The following is a 20,934-nucleotide window of genomic DNA, read 5'->3' as shown; positions in this document are numbered from 1 at the left end:
GGGGGAAATCCCTCTCCGGTGGCCATCTTCATCACCCCGGTGCTCTCCATGACGAGGAGGGAGTAGTTCTCCCTCGGGGATGAGGGTATGTACCAGTAGCTATGTGTTTGATCTCTCTCTCTCTCTCGTGTTCTTGAGGTGATACGATCTTGATGTATCGCGAGCTTTGCTATTATAGTTGGATCTTATGATGTTTTCTCCCCCCTCTACTCTCTTGTAATGGATTGAGTTTCCCCTTTGAAGTTATCTTATCGGATTGAGTCTTTAAAGATTTGAGAACACTTGATGTATGTCTTGTCGTGCATATCTGTGGTGACAATGGGATATCACATGATTCACTTGATGTATGTTTTGGTGATCAACTTGCGGGTTCCGCCCATGAACCTATGCATAGGGGTTGGCACACGTTTTCGTCGTGATTCTCCGGTAGAAACTTTGGGGCACTCTTTGAGGTTCTATGTGTTGGTTGAATAGATGAATCTGAGATTGTGTGATGCATATCGTATAATAATACCCATGGATACTTGAGGTGACATTGGAGTATCTAGGTGACATTAAGGTTTTGGTTGATTTGTGTCTTAAGGTGTTATTCTAGTACGAACTCTAGGGCTATTTGTGACACTTATAGGAATAGCCCAACGGATTGATTGGAAAGAATAACTTTGAGGTGGTTTCGTACCCTACCATAATCTCTTCATTCGTTCTCCGCTAATAGTGACTTTGGAGTGACTCTTTGTTGCATGTTGAGGGATAGTTATGTGATCCAATTATGTTATTATTGTTGATAGGACTTGCACTAGTGAAAGTATGAACCCTAGGCCTTGTTTCAACGCATTGCAATACCGTTTACGCTCACTTTTATCATTAGTTACCTTGCTGTTTTTATATTTTCAGATTACAAAAACTATTATCTACCATCCATATACCACTTGTATCACCATCTCTTCGCCGAACTAGTGCACCTATACAATTTACCATTGTATTGGATGTGTTGGGGACACAAGAGACTCTTTGTTATTTGGTTACAGGGTTGCTTGAGAGAGACCATCTTCATCCTATGCCTCCTACGGATTGATAAACCTTAGGTCATCTAGTTGAGGAAAATTTGCTACTGTCCTACAAACCTCTGCACTTGGAGGCCCAACAACGTCTACAAGAAGAAGGTTGTGTAGTAGACATTAGTTATCAGCACTCTTTGGTGGGTCTTGGCTCCAGTATTTTTTATATATTCCATAAAAATCTCCAAAAAGTTTCGTACAATTCCGAGAACTTTTATTTCTTCACAAATAACAACACCATGATATATAGTTCTGCTGAAAACATTGTCAGTCCAGGTTAGTTTCATTCAAATCATGCCAATTAGAGTCCAAAACAAGAGCAGAAGTGTTTGGAAAAGTAAATACGATGGATACGTATCAATAGCCATAGGTGTTAAAGAGACTATGTAAACTCGATTATTGACTCTAGTGCAAGTGGGAGTTTGTTGGAAATATGTCCTAGAGGCAATAATATTGTATTTATTATATTTCTGTATTCAAAATTAAGAGTTTATATTTCATGCTAAAACTGCTATGATCCTGGAATATGCGATTCAGTGGAAAACTTATATGCACGTGTGGAATGATAAATGGTAAAATAAGATTCCTAGTACCGCCTCTAAGACTAGCTCAAGTGTTTTTCGTGATCACATTTTCCGGATCTTGAGATGTCATTAAGAGTAACGATAGTCTCAAAACAACATTGAGAGTATGACATTAGAAGTATGGTCATATTGAATCGACCCAAACTTGTTTGTTATACATTAAGATAATATCGTCATAAATCAACTACTATAACACGGAGTGTTAATGTGTGTTTAGTTCCTTAGACCATGAGAGTATCGTAGTCACTTCTTATCATACGATGAGCTTTGGTATTGCTCAAACATCATCTGTAACACGGTGATCATAATGACAACTTAGACAACTTAAAGGTTCATCAGAAAGTTTGACAAGGGACACAATAGCTCGAGAGTGGAATTTGCTCCTCCGACGATGGAGAGATATTCTTATGGCCCTCTCGATGTGACTACATTCAACATCTCTGGCCAGACATAGGTGACTACGTCACGGGGATGACGGAACATGTCAACGAGAAAGAAGAACAAAATCGGCAACTAGGAGACCGGTATAGTGAGCATGTGTATGACAAAAGAGGACACCGATACATCTCACCTTGGGTTTTGCAAAGTATCGTGAAGCAAAGGGAACCTCACATGATAATGAAAGGTTCAATATAATGTCATTCATGTAATCATAGGGATTGATATGGACGTCCGCGGTTCCGCTATCGATCATTGAACGAAGGGGTTTCGTTCATGTCCATGATTTAACGAACCTACGAGGTCACAAGCTTAAGGTAATCACAATCTGCTGAGTGTTAGGACGAGAGTATCAAGGATTTATTTGTGGAATTGTTTCATTAATATTCGGAATAGCTTCGAGAGGAACCGGAAGCGTTTCGAGGTCACCAGAAAGGTTCCAGAGATTATCGGGCAATACCAGGTATTCCCGATAAATAATATATACGTGAAAAATGTTTCTGGAGATGTTAAATTAATAATAAAAAGTTGTAGTAATTGTTAGGAGACTTTTATATTTAGTTTAATATCAATGGGCCTTAAAAGGCCAAGTAATGGAAGGAGTATTGGGCGACCATGGCCCATAAGGAAGTGGCGCCCCCCTTTCCTATAGGGGAGGCACAATTGGAGGTGGGGGAGTCCAACTCCTCCCCCTTTGCTGGCGCAGCAAGGAGGGGCTTTCCCTCCTTGGTGGCAGCCCTTCCCTCCTCCTCTAACCTATATATACTTGAGGTATTGGCCCTTTTGTGTACACAAGTTTTGGAGCCTCCTCTAGTTGATCCTAGTTGATATAATTAGAGCTAGACCTAGTTCCTTTAATCCTCATAATTAGAAGGGTAGTGTGGTTCTAATATCATCCCTCTAATTCTCCGGCCACGATTAGCTCTGGATGGCGAAGCGCTGCTGGATCATGAAGATTGTATGCTTGCAACCAAGTAGAGAGGTCGTGTTTTCAATCTTCTGTTCGAGGGTGGTTGGCGGGATCATCATCAACAGTTTGAGGTTCTCCAAGTATGATCTACACCGACTCGTCTACTTCCGCTACACTCCAGAGTCGATAACAATCGTGATACAAACTGTTTATGCATCTTCATATTGTTCCTGGGTGTTCGTAGGGTGATATTTTTTATTTTTTACTACGTTTCCCAACAAGTACCTCCATCGATCCCTCCAACAAATATATTGGGTTGTAGGGCTATGCCTCAACTCATGACGTTACCGAACTACTCACACATGGATATTAGATCACACGAAGAAATCATTGAAGAACACATCATGAAAATTGATTGATAATATGTCTTACCATGGATGCCGGGTGTGATATCCGATTATAAAGTATGGCTAGTTGGCTGAGTACTAAGATGGTGGTGATGGTGGCGGCTATGGAGAGACGGCTAGGGTTGTTGTGGAAGACGAATATAGAGGTTTCAGCGATGATCTGTGTTGTTTCTGGCGTTGGCCCCTTCATTGTATTTGTAGTGATGGATAAGAGGGCACCCCTGGCAGACCATATGATCGCGCATACGAGCGCGTGCGGTCATATGGAACATCGTCTATTGCTCTAGTTCATCCTGTGCGCCTCCCACTTGATCTCCTCTATCTCCTCTTTACTCCTTTCCATGTATTGACTTGATTTCATCCATATATAGCTCATTTCCTCTGGAAACAAAATAAATATAGGATATTTGGAATCTTTTGCACTCATTAGTCATTAGTGGCAATCTCGGAGCGAATATCTCAGTTTTTAAGAAATATCTCGGCTTAAACTCAGGTTTGATGAGCATAAAAATAACACTCATCATGCACATCCCTGCAAAGCGACTCACACGGGAGTTTTTATCGTGCACTTTGATATTCATATGGAGGGTTGTTAAACGTGCTAACCATAGCTTGATTAACTTCTTGGCCGCAGTTGGTCCTTGCGCCAATGAGTCAACAGATCATATAGTTTAAAGCAAATGATGGCGGCGATGGCGTGTTGGAACAAGGTCTCTTCGAACTCTCCCTACCTTGACAACATCCGATCCGGTGCCAGCGGAAGGCCTAGAGAGTTTGTGTCCCGGGATCTATTGGCTCTCTCTAAATCATGATCATTGGTGTGTCCTTCAAGGAGAGTAGTTGGTTGGCCATTGATGCGATGACTTCAACATTTTCTTGTGTGTTGTTCTGTGGCATGGTCCGGTTTCTCCAATCATCTGGACAGGTGGCGATGTATTTCAAGCTTGTTTTGCGTGGGGTGATGCTCCAATCGACACTTCTCTAACGACTTCTAAATCTTCTATCAAGGGGCAAGTGTTTATTGTGGTCTTTAAATCCTAGGATGGTGAAGGCGCTTACAGGTATCCCTTCCTTTACTGTTAGTCCAGTGATTTTTAATCTCCGATAGACCGTGTACAATCAGAGGAAGAAGACGGCAATATGTTTTGTAGTGTAACACTATTTGTACTGGTTGATCTATCTCCAGTTGTCATTCCATTGTACTGACTATTATTTTTCTCGATAAATATTAGGTATAAGATGCCATTTTGGTATTATTTTTATAGTAAATGGTGTGACTTTGCTAAAAATGAAAATCCAAAGCAAAAAGGTTTTAGGGTTTAAAGACAAACATAAAGACGATAGATCACAAGTGCACATGAATTTAGAATAAAGCCCTAGTCTTTCCTGCTTATAAAGGTTAAAGTTGGTGGTAAATTCACCAGTGGGGCAAACAACCTTGACAATAAACAAATACACTCTTCTTCACATGTGGAAGTAGCAACCTTTCAAGAGACATGTAAATAATTATACTTTATTCATGTGCTGGGCCTAACACAAATAAACAAATAAACTACTACTTTATTTTAAACCAACACTCATGTAGAAGACACAAATAACAATTGCAAAAATAAGATTACAACTCAAAACCATGATTTTAGTTTTAGTTTCTCTTCCCAATCAATTGTTTCAAGTTTGATATCATACCATAGGGGAGCGAACAAATTGTAATGCCCATTCTCCCATGTTTACAAATTTCGAAATGTTGTCTCACTTTAAATCTTCCAAATGGCCTACTGCGGTCACAACAAATTCTTTGATGCCTACCGCATCCCACTTACTGCATTTTTGCCATTCTTAATCATGAATCATGCAAGACATTAACTTTCTTTTGCGAGATATTGACGTCTTTTGATCATGTGCGCGACTCTGTAACAACGCACATGCACTATGCTAGTTTCAAACAAAACTGAAAGAGTGGCCAACGAGAGTCAAGCATTGTTTGGATTCTTAGTCCAGTTTGTTGTACCCGGGCAAAGGTAAAACCATAGGCTTAGGGCATCTCCAACACTGACCCCTAAACCTGACATCGCACCCGTCCGCGGACACAGATGCGAGAGTCGTCCATTCAAAGTTATCCGCATACGTTTCACATCGGATTTCAACTAACCAGACGCATTACATCAAACACGATAGAATTCATCAAAGTTCGAATATAAATTAAATAGCACAAATCATCCATAAATAGCATGCAAATATGTCTAGTACAACAATAGTTCAAATTCAACGAGATTAACCGGTTGTTCAACAAGTTTGAACAACAAGTTTTTCATGGATGGATCATGTTGTCCCACATATACTGTCCCTTGAGCTTCATCCAACAATGTATGTACGTGAATGGTCTGCCCTCTAACTTGTAGTACATCACTACGATGCGTGCAGGCTACACAACATGGACAACAACATTGAGTGAATGAATGAATCAATCAACATGTAGAGCAAGAAGAAGCAAAACTTACGGTCTCCATCGTTACCGCACGCAATGCCCACATTGCCTCCAGCCGATCAACTGCGCCACAAAACTTCGTGACGGAGTACTGGTTGGTGTACCATCAATACGCTAGTGACTTGACATTGCGCTCATGGATGATGTGCATGTCATAAGGCGCAATGTGCTTTTGTGCATGAAACGAACCATGGCACTGCCAAAAGGTCTGCCTTCTGCTCCTGCCTACGAAGTTGGCAAATACATCCAACCACGCATCGCACAACAACTCATCCCACCTCACCGAGTACTCCGTCATTCTTCTTACTCTAAAAAAGATGTGAAGTTTCAAAATAAGCTCAATGGCATTTGATCGAACACCTGTCGGGCATGGTGTCCATCATGGACGGTGTCGACAGGAGGGCCAAGGGTAATTGACTACACACAGATCCTGGGTGGGCGGCACCGTAGTATAAGGAGAGTGGGCGTGTGGGTGGGGGCTGCGGATGCCCGACAATGCCTAGGCTACCGGAGAGGTACGACAGAAGCATTGAACATTGAGAGTGTGGTTGCAAAGCAAGGGGGTGCAGGCGCTGAGTGAAAAAGATTGAGACCGGGAGAAAGGATTTGAGTGGGCCGGGGATGTCGGAGTCTTACGTGATGAGGCTGTTTCGAGGGTCGGCGTCGAAGATGTCCTTAGATTTGATGCTTGTGTCTCAATCAAGATCGTTATTAGGCGACGTGTGGTGTTCATTTCAAAGATTAAAGATGGGGAGTCGAACGTAGCACTAAGCTCTAGGATAAACTAATCTCGCCAAAAAGAAAAATGACAGCAGGGAACAAACGTCATGGTGGTCCAGCCTTGGGGGATGCTCAGTTCCAAAATTCTGCGCTTTGTGCATCCCACACTTGGTGCATATGCATGTGGCTGCGCAAAATCCGCCTTCCGCGAATCCACTGAACCACAAGAAAATTAGCACATGTGCAGACAGGTGTGTAGAAACATAACGTACTATCTCTGTTTTTTTTACTTCGCATATAAGATTTGGTCAAAGTCAAACTACATAAAGTTTGACCAAATTTATATTAAAAAATATAAACATCTACAATACTAAAACTATATAGTGTGAAAATACGTTTCATTATGCATCTGATAATATTAATTTTATACTGTGAATGTTTATATTTTTTAATATAAAGTTAGTCAAACTTTGCAAAGTTTGACTTTGACCAAACCTTATATACGGATTAAAAAAACCGAGGGAGTACCACAGCATGAGATGATAACTGGGCCAAAGGCTCGATGATCTGGCACGAGTATTACCAATGGATGTTTTTCCAGATGTGATCTATCATTATCATCCGTCTAAAATACCACTGCAGCACTATGATTCCTGTCGGTGTAATATTTAAGCAAATTCAAGTAAATCGCATTCCCCGCAAAAAGGAAAGGTGAATTACATGACGTAGTTATGCATTGCCGCTCCCCAAGGGTACCCATTTCATATGTGATGTGAACTATGGCAAGCTTTCTGGAGTAAATTCTAATGACTTCCTGTTGTGCTTGATAAGCTGGTGACAAACTAGGGACACGGTGAATCTGGGAACAACACAAGACATGCTTAATTTCAGGCATCACGACCGAGCAGATAAGAAGATTGGTCACATTACGATTTGCTCACTAACAGAAACAGTAATTCCCCTTCAGATATCAGATGTACATGAATTCCCCACCCCTGACAGCATTGGCCGCTCCCTTCCGGTCTTCCTCCTCCTCTCGCTCCCGCTCCTTCCGGCTCTCGTACGCATGGTCGTCCGTCCTCAGCTCGTGCCGGCAGATCGGGCATGAGTTGTTCTCATCCTGCGGGATGGCCATCAAGATCAGTTAGCTGCGCTGAATTGTACAATGATCAATGTCGCTTCAAGAGCAATGGTTATGAGGGTGTACGAGCAAAATTACCAGCCACGGCTTGAGGCAAGGAGGATGGAAAAGGTGCTTGCACGGCAGCTCCTGCATCTTGTCATCCACAACCAAGTTTTCCCGGCAAACAGCACACTCAGTCTCGCTGCCCAGCCTAGCAATGACTTCTTCAGTAACAGTTACAACCGGGAGATTAGCAACGACCTCCTTTGAAGCCGGTGGTACCTTGGGCTGCGCAGTGATACCCTGCCAATAGTAGATCCATACTCAAGATTCGTACAAATATTCAAATATCAAATACTTGAGAACCGCACAATAGACTCTCCATCATGACAGATTTGTGATAGCAGCACTAGGAAGTTGCAAATTAATTGTACTGGCACATCCCATTTTAGCAAACAACAAGGCTCTGTAAATTTGAGAATGTAGGTCATCAAAGATAGCAGAGTTCCAAATCCATCAAAGCATTGCTGAGCTCTGATTTTAGCAATTCAGCACCACTCACGTGTGGTGCAGGCTAGGCTCAAGGTAACTCACAAACTATTGTAAAATACACATTGGATAAGATACTAACAAATTTATCAAATTTGTTCTTACTATAGCACTTAGAACGCCAAAATCTATATTTGTATACCTTCTATGGTTAGTGAAGATACCAAAAACATTGTGTGCATCAACAAACTAAATATAGAAAGGTTAAGATGTGAAAATGGGCACCAAAAAAATTGGTCCTCGTGAACCTACCTGCAGTGATGCTTCCAAGGCACTCTCAAGCTCCGCGTCCCCTGATAAGGTGTTTAAGAAGTTCATTATAGCAGGTGTCATCTCCTCAGGCCTCAACTCCGTTCTAGTGTTGTTCCCGTTTTGATCTCCAGAAGGTTCCTCTAAGATGTTCAATTCTCGTGTTAAATTCTGGGCGACAAGCCATGCTGGAGGAGGAGGTTCTTGTCCCACGGTAAGGTGGCCTTCAAAAAGGAATCTAGTGTCTGGGAAAGGCAACATCTTATTAGTAAGTAGATATTTCAAAGGGTAAAGACTTCTGAGGACAGACACTTGACGTAACCAAAGTAAGCACACAAAAAGGCTTATATGGCCAAATGTCTCCTATGTTTATACAGGTTGCCATGATATAGCACGTAATACCATCTACTCCCTCCGTCCCATAATATAAGAGCGTTTTTTACACTAGTGTAGTGTCAAAAACGCTCTTATAGTATGGGACGGAGGGAGTATTAAACTATGGACATTACAAACTGAATTATTATTGACATCGCTGCCAGAACACAACCAGACCAATCAATACAGGAATTACCAGCAAGGGATGTGCCATGAGAATGTTGCCTTGTGGAATTTCATAAAATGTATTCATGCTAAGTATTGATGTGTTACTAAATTCACAAGTTAAAATCTTGATTACATACCTGGTTCTCTGTTGGTTGGCATTGACTCCTCATTTTCTTTTTCATCAAGATGCTCCCGGGCCCTCAAAATGCAGGTTTTGAGGCGTTCCTTTTCAGCAGGATTAGTTAACAGCTTCTCTGTTGCTACAAAGAGGTTCAGACCAGCACGCCAGAATCCAGGTGCTGTATATCTAGTTTGAAGGACGGTTGCAACACGGCAAACCGTAGAGTACATCTGCAAAAAGTAGTTCACATATATGAATGACAACAAAACAAGGCAGAAAAATAGGATGACAGGCATGAAAAAGAAAACTGGATTGTAGCGCGCAGCAACCCGTAAAATGATAACATGGCTCGCAGAGTCATGGGCTGTATAGTAGGCAAAAAGAATGTTCCATGAGAACATTTCCATCTAAAACAGTGCTAGGTGCATTTGTACCGAGTACCAAGAAGATCGGTTCAGGAGATAATGGAAATACTCTCCATAGCCGAATGCTCTCTATGGCAAATATCCCCGCTAACATCTGTTTTGAACTCTTATACTTCCAGTCTGATGCCTTTGTGACATGTGGTGTGCACAATCGTGACTGTTCATGACCATATATTTGTTTATGCTGACAATACAAAGTGCATCCAGCCATGGAAGTCAAATGGCACAGCTATATTACTCTCTTCATCACATCATGTACATATAACCCTGTTCATTTCGATGGTATTTTAGTTCTTGTTATCTGGCGATTTTAACTCATTAGACCCATGATCACAAGTTTTTTGTTCATATAGAACATGGAAAACAATTGCCTTAAATAGGTTATCCATATATTGCGCTAGTTTTCAACAATTATAAGATATGTCATATTGGTTGGTTCCTTTGTTTTGAGGAAACATTAGTTATTAATCCAGACACTGGTTAACATGATTTAGGCTTGGCACCTTAGTATATAAAGTTATTTCCAAGGTCCACCTCGGATGCTAGGCAAGGATTTCTGTAGCAAATCGATGCTGAGGCTAGCTTCAGCGGAACAAATAAGGTTAAGAATCGTAGTTTTACCTACATACCACACCAGCTGCAGTAGAGACAGTACTAACACTTTCTGCTGCTTGGGTAATTGAGAATACCCAAGAACTCTGAAACTGGAATGGCCATCATCTATCACCCGAAGCAGAGCGTTCATTGCTGGTTGATTCAACCAAAACGGGCGCAGCTTAACTAACCGAAGCCTTGCTGCTAATTTCGACAGTTGTATCTGAACAAATGTAATTTGGATACTATGCACGATCCGGCTCCGCACCAATCGAATTTCCCATCCCCAAATCCTCTCCTCCTAGATCCATGCAAAGCGGCAACCTCTCCCTTCTACGACCAAACTAATAATCTCTCGAAGGGATGGCGGAGGTGAGGTCGGGTCGGCCTTACCGACTCGCGGAGGGCGGGCGAGGCGCCGGCGTAGCGGTCGCGGAGCGTGGCGGCGAGGTCGGCGACGGCCTCCTCGAAGTGCTGCTTCTTGCCCAGCTTCCTCCGCAGCGCCTCCAGGCGCTCCGCCACCGCCGCCTCGTCCCCCGCCGTGGCAGACATGGCGCTAGGTTTCCGATTCGACTGGGGTTTCAGCTTTGCTTCCTGATCTGGGGATCGGGCGGTCGATGGGCTGGCCGCGGTTCTGTGTGTGTACGATGCGTGTGCCGCCGGAGGTATAAATGCCGACGGGAGTCTGGTGGAGGGGCGGGCGTGGTGTCTTGGAGGAGAGGAAAGAAATACCGCGGGGACGGGACGGTGGCTTAGCCGGGCGGGCGGTGAGGACGTCGTGCGTGGGGACACAGCTTCGGTGCCTCAAAGACACATGTTTTTAGGCTGACATGTGAACCAGCTATCTGTTGGGTCCATATGTTATAGACACAAAGATAGGTACCTTAAGGCATCGAAGCATCGTCCTATGGCGTGCGAATGGACGGCGACGGGGCAGAGAGGTTGGGTTGGGCCCAGGCGCCCAGCCTTGCAGGTTACTCCAGGCCCGAGCCGTCGGATCGAGTATTACAAAAGAAAAGAAATTCTTTGTTCCCGTGGTTGCAGTGCAGGAAGGTTATTTGCGATTTTAAAAGAAAAGGTCCAAAATAAACCTTAAAATTGTAGACAAAAACTAAATCAAACCAAGAACTTTGATCCCGGAAATTGACACTCTAAATTTGTAATCCCGGTCTATTTTGGACCCTAAACCTGTTTGACAAATTGGGAATACAACAATCCCGGCCGGAATAACCAGCTACTCTCATCGAAAAGAATTTGGGCCGGCCCACTAATCCTAACCGGCCCAAACTGAAAATTCGTGAAGTTCAAAGAATGTTCACACATTTCTAAAATTGTTCCGAAGTTAAAAAATGTTCCTGCTGTTATTTTTGGCGCAAATTAAATTTATTTGGTGTTTTTAGAAAATGTTTCGAATTTTAAAATTCTATTCACATTTTAAAAACTGTTCACTATTTCAAAAAAATCACATTTGTCAAAATATCTTCAGAATTCCAACAGTTTTTCAGATGCTATGAAAAATATTTTTGATTTTCAAAATTGTTTCACATTTTTAATACGTTTTTGGAATTTCGTAAATAATGCTTTTCAAAATATTTCGGATTGTTGGCTGCGGAATCGACTGGGCCGGCCCACCAGACATGAAACGAGTTTTTTTTCTTCACACGAGATGTAAAAATTCTTTCTTCCTTTTTCTTAACACGCGAGGTAATAATTCCAAAAAAAATGCCGTGGAGTCGAAGTCGGGACCTGGCATTGTTGACCTGATTTCGCTACCCACTACAGCAGACGACAATGACTGACATAATAAGAGGCCGAAAATATTTAAGCAGAAACCAACGCGTCGAACTTTGAAAAATCTTTTTAGGGGCAAACAAGTATTGAAAACATATTTATTTCTGTAATCTTCAAACATTTCATAAAGTCCGAAAACTTTTTTAAAATTTTGAATAATTTTTAAAAACCAACAACGTTGAAAAAGTGAACACATTTTGCAACATAAACATTTTTTGAAACCTGAACAAAATTTTAAAGTGCAAACACTTCTTGAAACATAATTGTTTTTTTTTCTGAAACCTGAGCAAAAATTTTAATTGCAAACACTTTTTGATAGATAAACATTTTATGAAACCTGAAAATATTTTGTGACCTCCAGAAAATACCACAAATTCTAAGGACAATTCAAACAAATGTTTATAACAATGTATAATAATATTTGTGTGAATCAAAAAAATGTTTCGTACATTCAAAAAAGTGTAACATTTCAAGAATGTTCACGAGTTTCAAAAAGTGTGTTTATGACATTTTCAAAAAAAAGTGTGTACAATGACAAAAAATGTTTTTGTTTTGTAAAAACATGTGTCGTAACCTTAACAGAATATACGTGAGATGTATTAGAAAAAAGTGTATGCAAATTTAAAAATGTTGAACCATGTAAAATAGTGTTAGTGTAGTTTTGTAAAATGTTTATTGTCATTAAGAAAATGTAAAACATGTATTTGAAAAAACATTACCATGTATTAAAAAAAGTTTTGAAAACATTTAATTTCAAAATGTCCATAATGTATTTAAAAATATCAAAAGTTTATCAAAAAATATTTAATGTATGCGTTAAAATTGTACATTGGTGTAAGGGCATATTTATCCCTAAGATGTTTTGGTGATTGATGACAATGCTTTTGCGGACTAATCGTGTGTCTTGAGTTTCCGAGACGTTTCATCGCTAGGTACAAGACGTTTTGGTGCCCCTTGAAGACTGTTGAAGACGGCGTCTTTTTTATGTTTCTTTTTGGTGGATTTGAGTCGTAGGAAAGCCGTACTATCAAGAGGGGGTCTGTGTCGGAAAGGTTTGGGTGGAATCATCACGTACACGTTTTATTCCTTGTCCCCTCCTTTTCCCTGCACTTTGGAGCATCCTCCGTTGATCCTCTTTTCCTTGTCCTGGCTGTTGTTGGTGGACTTGCGGTAGTACTGCTCCTCGTTGAGCGGTAGTACTGCTCCTCGTTGAGCGGTAGTACCGCAGGCACCCGCGGTAGTACCGCACTTCGGTGCGGTAGTACCGCAGGTGCCCACGGTACTACCGCTCCTCTGGAGCCGCAGTACCGTGGCCCCCAGGCCAAGTACCGCTCCTTCGCGGTAGTAGGGGCGGATGTAATTTTTTACATCTGTGCCACTTCGGTAGTACCGCATCCCTTGCGTAGTAGTACCATGCGCGGCCTAGCTCAGTTGCCTGGCGGTAGTACCGTTCCTCTGCGGTAGTACTGTGTCGGATTTTTGCTTCTTCCGTTTATCAGCGGAAGTAGGCATGGATGTTTCTTTATCCGCGCTCTTCCCAGGCTAGGGGTTTCCTGCCTTGCGGTAGTACCGCAGGGGGAGCGGTAGTACCGCGCCCGCGGCAGTGCCGCCTGTTGGAAATATGAGCAATTTATCAAATGATTTTATTAACAGAAATACTAGATAAAGCATGACTAATATAGTAGAGATAAAACAAGTCATGCGTTCTGACAGAGAGAAGGTAAATAGCTTCTGCATATATGAACCATAGCCTATCATATCTAAAGCAGACAGTATAGCAAGTAGCATATATGAAGTAGAACCTATCATGTGTAGGACAAGGACTAGAACAAGGAACTACGGCAGAACCTTTAACAGGAAAGACAAGAACACGTACGGGACAGCAGCAGCAGAAGCGCTGGACTTGGGGTCGGTGTCCTCGTCTGCCATGTCGTCGAGGAGGTCGTGGACGTCGGGGGAGAAGTCGTCGTCGGGGAAGTAGTCGTCGGCGACCGGATCGTCCGTGATGAAGCAGCCAGTAGTCGCGCTGAGCGCTCCCCAAAAACCTTATCACCCTTCTCCCGTACAGGACTTAAAAGGTGCGGTTTCGGAGGCCTACTGTCCCGACCTGCGGTGCACGCCGCAAGACGGGATGGGGAAGAACGTAGCAGCAGTGCAGTGGTCGGAACTTTGTGGCGAGAGGAAGAGGAGCTTCTGTTGTGTCTCTCTGGAGAGGAGCGACCTCTCTTATATAGGCACAGGAGAAGGACGCGAAGAGGCTACGGCAGGAGGTGAAGCAACAAAGGGAGACGAAGCGAACAGGCAGCGGCCGAAGAGGCGCGCCGTTCGAATTCAGTGTCCACTACGGAAAACGTTTCAACTCCCACATGACCTTTCGTATACCCGTCATGCGTGGCAAAAATTTAGATATCGGCTCGGCTCATTCCCGCAACCTGCGGTGCGTCGTGACGAGCCGTGGCGTGGCGAGGCGTGCGGCGGAGGAGGAGCGCGCGTGGATATCCCTCTTGTTCTCATGCTCGTACAAATGGGGAAAGAACCTCCCTTATAAGGAGGTCCAACTCCCACTAAACTAGCAATGGCCCTCTAAGATTTATTAGGAATTTCTGAAATAGTTATTGGGCTGCCTAAAATAGACTAAATTCTAGCAATCCCCCACCAGATCCCAGAGGCACATAGAAATTTGCCTTTGGTTCCAAAACACTGTTTTATATACCGGTACTGCAGTGGAGACTGTTAAGTTGAACTTCCACCTAGAACTCTATGCTACACTAGCAAGCAACTTGAACAGTGGACTGGGCCTTGAACTGCAAGTTTTCTGTGAATCTAGCTTCACATAAAGCCTTGACCGATACGTGGCTACCGTGGATCTTCCCCGCGGGTGGAGCTTATGCGTCATACTCCATGACCTTTCATGAGTTTACTAGAGAGAACCCTACTCTCATAGATTGCGACGTTTGACAATCAGACTCATATAGGTGTGTTCTTCAAAAGATATTCTGCAGGATAACATCTCTGCTTAAATAAGCCACTTAGAACACATTAAGATATACATCAACCTGCCATGCAGATTAGAAGAGTATTGCATCTTCATGGAGTGGTATTGTGAATAGTAAGGATACTCTCCTCTCAGTTGACCAACAACTTGTCTTCCACATCTAATTCACGGGATCTCCGATCACAAAGAATAGGTTACCACTGTGAACAACTCATATTGTGGGTCTCATACCCATCTCCCTCGATGCATTATCTATCACATTACGTGATAGACCCTTGGTAAAAGGATCTGCCAGATTTTTAGACGTTTGGATATAATCCAACGCAATAACTCCGGAGTTTTTCATTTTCCTGACAAACTTTAACCTTCTCTGAACGTGTCTTGATGACTTCATGTTATCCTTTGAGCTGCTCACTTTCGTGATCACAGTTTGATTGTCGCAGTTCATAAGGACACCCGGTACAGGTTTCTCAACAACTGGCAAGTCATTCAAGAGCCGGTGAAGCCAATCTGCTTCAACCGTAGCTGTATCTAGTGCTGTGAGTTCTGCTTCCATTGTTGACCTCGTTAAGATGGTCTGCTTGCAAGACTTCCAAGAAACAGCACCACCTCCATGAGTGAATACATAACCGCTCGTGGCCTTTATCTCATCAGCATCTGAGATCCAGTTTGAGTCACTATACCCTTCAAGCACCTTTGGATGCCCGGTGTAGTGAATTCCATAATTTGCAGTGCCTTTCAAATAACGCAAAACTCTTTCTAGAGCTTTCCAATGCACATCTCCTGGTTTTGAAACAAACCGACTCAATTTGCTAACAACAAAAGAGATGTCGGGTCTTGTAGCACTGGCTAAGTACATAAGCGAGCCAATAATCTGAGAATACTTCAATTGGTCTCTAGCAATTCTTCGATTCTTTCTAAGCAACACACTAGCATCATATGGTGTTGGAGAGGGCTTGCAGTCACTATAGCCAAAGCGACTCAAGACCTTTTCCACATAGTGAGATGCAAGCAATGTAATCCCACCATCATCGTCTCTCAACAACTTGATGTTCAGAATGACATCAGCCACTCCTAAATCCTTCATCTCAAAACAACGAGATAGGAAATCCTTGACCTCCTTAATAACATTCAGATTGGTTCCGAAAATCAGTATGTCATCAACATACAAGCACAGGATAACTCCCTCGCCCCCACCATGGCGATAGTACACACATTTGTCAGCTTCGTTCACAACAAAGCCTGCAGCTGTTAAAGTTCTTTCAAACTTCTCATGCCACTGTTTGGGTGCTTGCTTAAGTCCGTACAAAGACTTCAGCAACTTGCACAATTTCCCTTCCTGACCATCTAGTACAAACCCATCTGGTTGTTCCATATAAATTTCCTCGTCCAACTCTCCATTTAGGAAAGCAGTCTTAACATCCATTTGATGAACGAGAAGACCATGCGAGGCAGCTAGTGAAAGTAGAACTCGAATAGTGGTTAGTCGAGCCACGGGTGAGTAAGTATCAAAGAAGTCTTCACCTTCCTTTTGGGTATAACCCTTAGCCACGAACCGAGCCTTGTACTTTTCAATAGTACCATCAGGCCTAAGCTTCTTCTTGAATACCCATTTGCATCCTATAGGTTTGCACCCATAAGGACGATCAATTATATCCCAAGTTTCATTCGCCAAGATGGAATCCATCTCGCTACGAACCGCTTCCTTCCAGTAGTCAGCATCTTCAGATGCATAGGCCTCTGAAATAGAACTGGGAGTGTCATCTATGAGGTACACAAGAAAATCATTACCAAAGGACTTTGCAGTCCTCTGTCTCTTGCTCCTAATAGGAACTTCATTGTTCTCCTCCACAGGACTTTCAAAGTGTTCCATCGAAATTGTAGGTTCGGTAATTGTAACCGGTTCCTGATTCGATGAACTAAGCATCTCCTGATTATATGAGGTAGCCATATCCTTCATGGGAAAGATAACTTCAAAGAAAGTCGCATCATTCGACTCCATGATCGTACCGACATGCATGTCAGGTACCTCAGATTTTACAAGCAAGAATCTATAGCCAATGCTATGAAAAGCATATCCCAGGAAAACACAATCCACAGTCTTTGGTCCAAGCTTCTGCTTCTTTGAAATTGGAGCATTGACTTTCGCCAAACAACCCCATGTTCACAGATAAGAGAGTTTTGACCTTTTCTTCTCCCATTCCTCGAATGGAGTTATCTCTTTGTTCTTTGTGGGGACTCGGTTCAGGACATGACATGCTGTCAATATCGCCTCCCCCCACCATGCCTTGGAGAGACCCGATGTGTCTAACATGGCGTTAACCAAATCAGTTAGAGTACGGTTCTTTCTTTCAGCCACCCCATTTGACTGAGGTGAGTAGGGAGGCGTCCTCTCATGGATTATACCATGTTCCGCACAAAAAGCATCAAACTCATTGGAAAAATACTCTCCACCATGGTCGGACCTAAGCCTCTTGATTTTCCGATCAAGTTGGTTTTCCACTTCAGCTTTATAGATCTTGAAAAAGTTCAAAGCCTCATCCTTAGATTTCAGAAGATACACACGGCGGTATCTAGTGGAGTCATCAATTAACGTCATGAAATATTTCTTTCCACCTTTTGTCAACACACCATTCATTTCACATAGATCTGAATGTATGAGCTCTAGTGGTGCAAGATTTCTTATTTCCGCAGTCGTGTGAGACTTACGAGGTTGCTTAGCTTGCACACACACTTGACACTTAGATCCCTTGACGGTGGTGAAACTAGGGATTAAGTTCAACTTCGCTAGTCGCGACATGCAACCAAAGTTAACATGACAAAGACGTGAATGCCACACATTGGATTCACTATTGTTGCAAATATGATTAACAACTTTATTGCAAACGTCTGATAAGGATAAACGAAACAAGCCTCCTGACTCATAGCCTTTACCAACAAAGGTTCCATACTTGGATATTACAAATTTATTCGACTCAAAGACAAGCTTGTAGCCATCTCTACACAGAAGAGATCCACTAACAAGATTTTTATTGACGGAGGGGACATAATGCACGTTCTTCAGCCGCACGATCTTCCCCGAAGTAAACTTCAGATCGACCGTGCCAACACCACAAACAGAAGCACTTGAACCGTTGCCCATCAACACGGTTGAAGTCCCTGCGGTCTGATAAGACGAAAACATGGAAATATCACCGCATACATGCACATTAGCACCCGTGTCAATCAACCAGTCAGGAGAATGACATACTGAAAGAATAGTGGGAAATATACCATACCCAGCATCCTTCATGTCAGTGTCTCCAATGACAACATTAGTGGTCTTGCCGCCTTCCCCAGGATGACGCTTGTCATAGCGATTAGGGCAACTAGGAGCCCAATGATCAGGATCCCCACACACATGACAAGCACCTTTCTTCTTGCCATTCTTCTTCTTGAAGTTCGTGTGTTGCACAGCCTTGTTGTTCCCATCAAACTTGCCCTTGTTCTTGAACTTGTGGGGCTGGAAGTTCTGCTTCTGTACCACATTGGCACTAGATCCTCCCTCAATACCTCGAGCACGTGTGTCATTTGCTCTCACCTTTTCTTCCACATCAAGAGTGCCAATGAGATCCGGGACGGAAAACTCCTGCCTCTTATGCTTCAGCAAGGTAGCAAAGTTCCTCCATGAAGGAGGAAGCTTAGTGATGATACCTCCGGCAACAAACTTGTCCGGTAGCATACAACTGAAGTGCTCAAGTTCTCTAGCAAATGATTGTATCTCATGAGCTTGCTCAACCACGGAGCGCTCTTCAGTCATCCTGTAATCATAGAACTGCTCCATGATGTACAGCTCAGTGCCAGCATCCGAGACCCCAAACTTGGCCTCGAGTGTTGGGGAACGTAGTAATTTCAAAATTTCCTACGCACATGCAAGCTCATGGTGATGCATAGCAACGAGAGGGGAGAGTGTGATCTACATACCCTCGTAGACCGACAGCGGAAGCGTTATGACAACGCGGTTGATGTAGTCGTATGTCTTCACGGCCTGACCGATCAAGCACCGAAACTACGGCACCTCCGAGTTCTAGCACACGTTCAGCTCGATGATGATCCCCGGACTCCGATCCAGCAAAGTGTCGGGGAAGAGTTCCGTCAGCACGACGGCGTGGTGACGATCTTGATGTTCTACTGTCGTAGGGCTTTGCCTAAGCACCACTACAATATTATTGAGGACTATGGTGGAAGGGGGCACCGCACACGGCTAAGAGAACGATCTTAGAGATCAACTTGTGTGTCTAGGGGTGCCCCCTGCCCCCGTATATAAAGGATCAAGGGGAGGAGGCCGGCCGGCCCCTATGGCGCGCCAAGGAGGAGTCCTCCTCCTAGTAGGAGTAGGACTCCTACTAGGAGGGGGAAAGAAGTGGGGAGGGAGAAGGAAAGGGGGCGCCGCCCCCCCTCTCCTAGTCCAATTCGGACCAGGGGGGAGGAGGCGCGCGGCCCACCCTGGCTGCCCCTCTCTCTCTCCACTAAGGCCCATATGGCCCATTACTTCTCCCGGGGGGGGGGGGGTTCCGGTAACCCTCCGGCACTCCGGTTTTCTCTGAAATCACCCGGAACACTTCCGGTGTCCGAATATAGCCGTCCAATATATCAATCTTTATGTCTCGACCATTTCGAGACTCCTCGTCATGTTCGTGATCACATCCGGGACTCCGAACAACTTCGGTACATCAAAACTCATAAACTCATAATATAACTGTCATCGAAACCTTAAGCGTGCGGACCCTACGGGTTCGAGAACAATGTAGACATGACCGAGACACGTCTCCGGTCAATAACCAATAGCGGAACCTGGATGCTCAGATTGGCTCTACATATTCTACGAAGATCTTTATCGGTCAGACCGCATAACAACATACGTTGTTCCCTTTGTCATCGGTATGTTACTTGCCCGAGATTCGATCGTCGGTATCTCAATACCTAGTTCAATCTCGTTACCGGCAAGTCTCTTTACTCATTTCGTAATACATCATCTCGCAACTAACTCATTAGTTGCAATGCTTGCAAGGCTTATGTGATGTGCATTACCGAGAGGGCCCAGAGATACCTCTCCGACAATCGGAGTGACAAATCCTAATCTCGAAATACGCCAACCCAACATTACCTTTGGAGACACCTGTAGAGCTCCTTTATAATCACCCAGTTACGTTGTGACGTTTGGTAGCACACAAAGTGTTCCTCCGGCAAACGGGAGTTGCATAATCTCATAGTCATAGGAACATGTATAAGTCATGAGAAAGCAATAGCAACATACTAAACGATCGGGTGCTAAGCTAATGGAATGGGTCATGTCAATCAGATCATTCAACTAATGATGTGATCCCGTTAATCAAAGACAACTGTCATGGTTAGGAAACATAACCATCTTTGATTAACGAGCTAGTCAAGTAGAGGCATACTAGTGACACTCTGTTTGTCTATGTATTCACACATGTATTATGTTTCCGGTTAATACAATTCTAGCATGAATAATAAACATTTATCATGATATAAGGAAATAAATAATAACTTTATTATTGCCTCTAGGGCATATTTCCTTCAGTCTCCCACTTGCACTAGAGTCAATAATCTAGATTACACATAATGATTCTAACACCCATGGAGCTTGGTGCTGATCATGTTTTGCTCGTGGAAGAGGCTTAGTCAACGGGTCTGCACATTCAGATCCGTATGTATCTTGCAAATCTCTATGTCTCCCACCTGGACTAGATCCCGGATGGAATTGAAGCGTCTCTTGATGTGCTTGGTTCTCTTGTGAAATCTGGATTCCTTTGCCAAGGCAATTGCACCAGTATTGTCACAAAAGATTTTCATTGGACCCGATGCACTAGGTATGACACCTAGATCGGATATGAACTCCTTCATCCAGACTCCTTCGTTTGCTGCTTCCGAAGCAGCTA

At 43.3% G+C, this 20,934-nt stretch overlaps 1 protein-coding gene across 1 annotated transcript; it reads right to left on the bottom strand.

Annotated features, from left to right (window-relative positions):
- Positions 1–7,413: 7,413 nt before the first annotated feature.
- LOC125509376 (E3 ubiquitin-protein ligase AIP2) lies at positions 7,414–10,957 on the bottom strand. The gene is made up of 5 exons (XM_048674344.1): positions 10,600–10,957; positions 9,204–9,417; positions 8,527–8,768; positions 7,822–8,028; positions 7,414–7,722 (listed from the first exon to the last, which is right to left on the bottom strand). The coding sequence occupies exons 1-5, from the start codon at positions 10,756–10,758 to the stop codon at positions 7,573–7,575; spliced, it is 972 nt and encodes a 323-aa protein (XP_048530301.1). The 5' UTR covers positions 10,759–10,957; the 3' UTR covers positions 7,414–7,572.
- Positions 10,958–20,934: the final 9,977 nt, after the last annotated feature.

Source organism: Triticum urartu, chromosome 5 (genome assembly GCF_003073215.2).
Source record: "Triticum urartu cultivar G1812 chromosome 5, Tu2.1, whole genome shotgun sequence".
In the NCBI taxonomy this organism is placed as follows: Eukaryota; Viridiplantae; Streptophyta; class Magnoliopsida; order Poales; family Poaceae; genus Triticum; species Triticum urartu.
The sequence above is the reverse complement of the archived record's forward strand: the minus strand, read 5'-3'. Positions and strand labels throughout refer to the sequence as shown.

Coding starts and splice junctions, on each gene's coding strand:
- LOC125509376 (XM_048674344.1), bottom strand. CDS start 10,758: ATGTCTGCCACGGCGGGGGACGAGGCGGCGGTGGCGGAGCGCCTGGAG. Junction 9,418..10,599: donor CGCCCGCCCTCCGCGAGTCG/GTAAGGCCGACC, acceptor TACTTTTTGCAG/ATGTACTCTACGGTTTGCCG. Junction 7,723..7,821: donor CTTGCCTCAAGCCGTGGCTG/GTAATTTTGCTC, acceptor GCCATCCCGCAG/GATGAGAACAACTCATGCCC.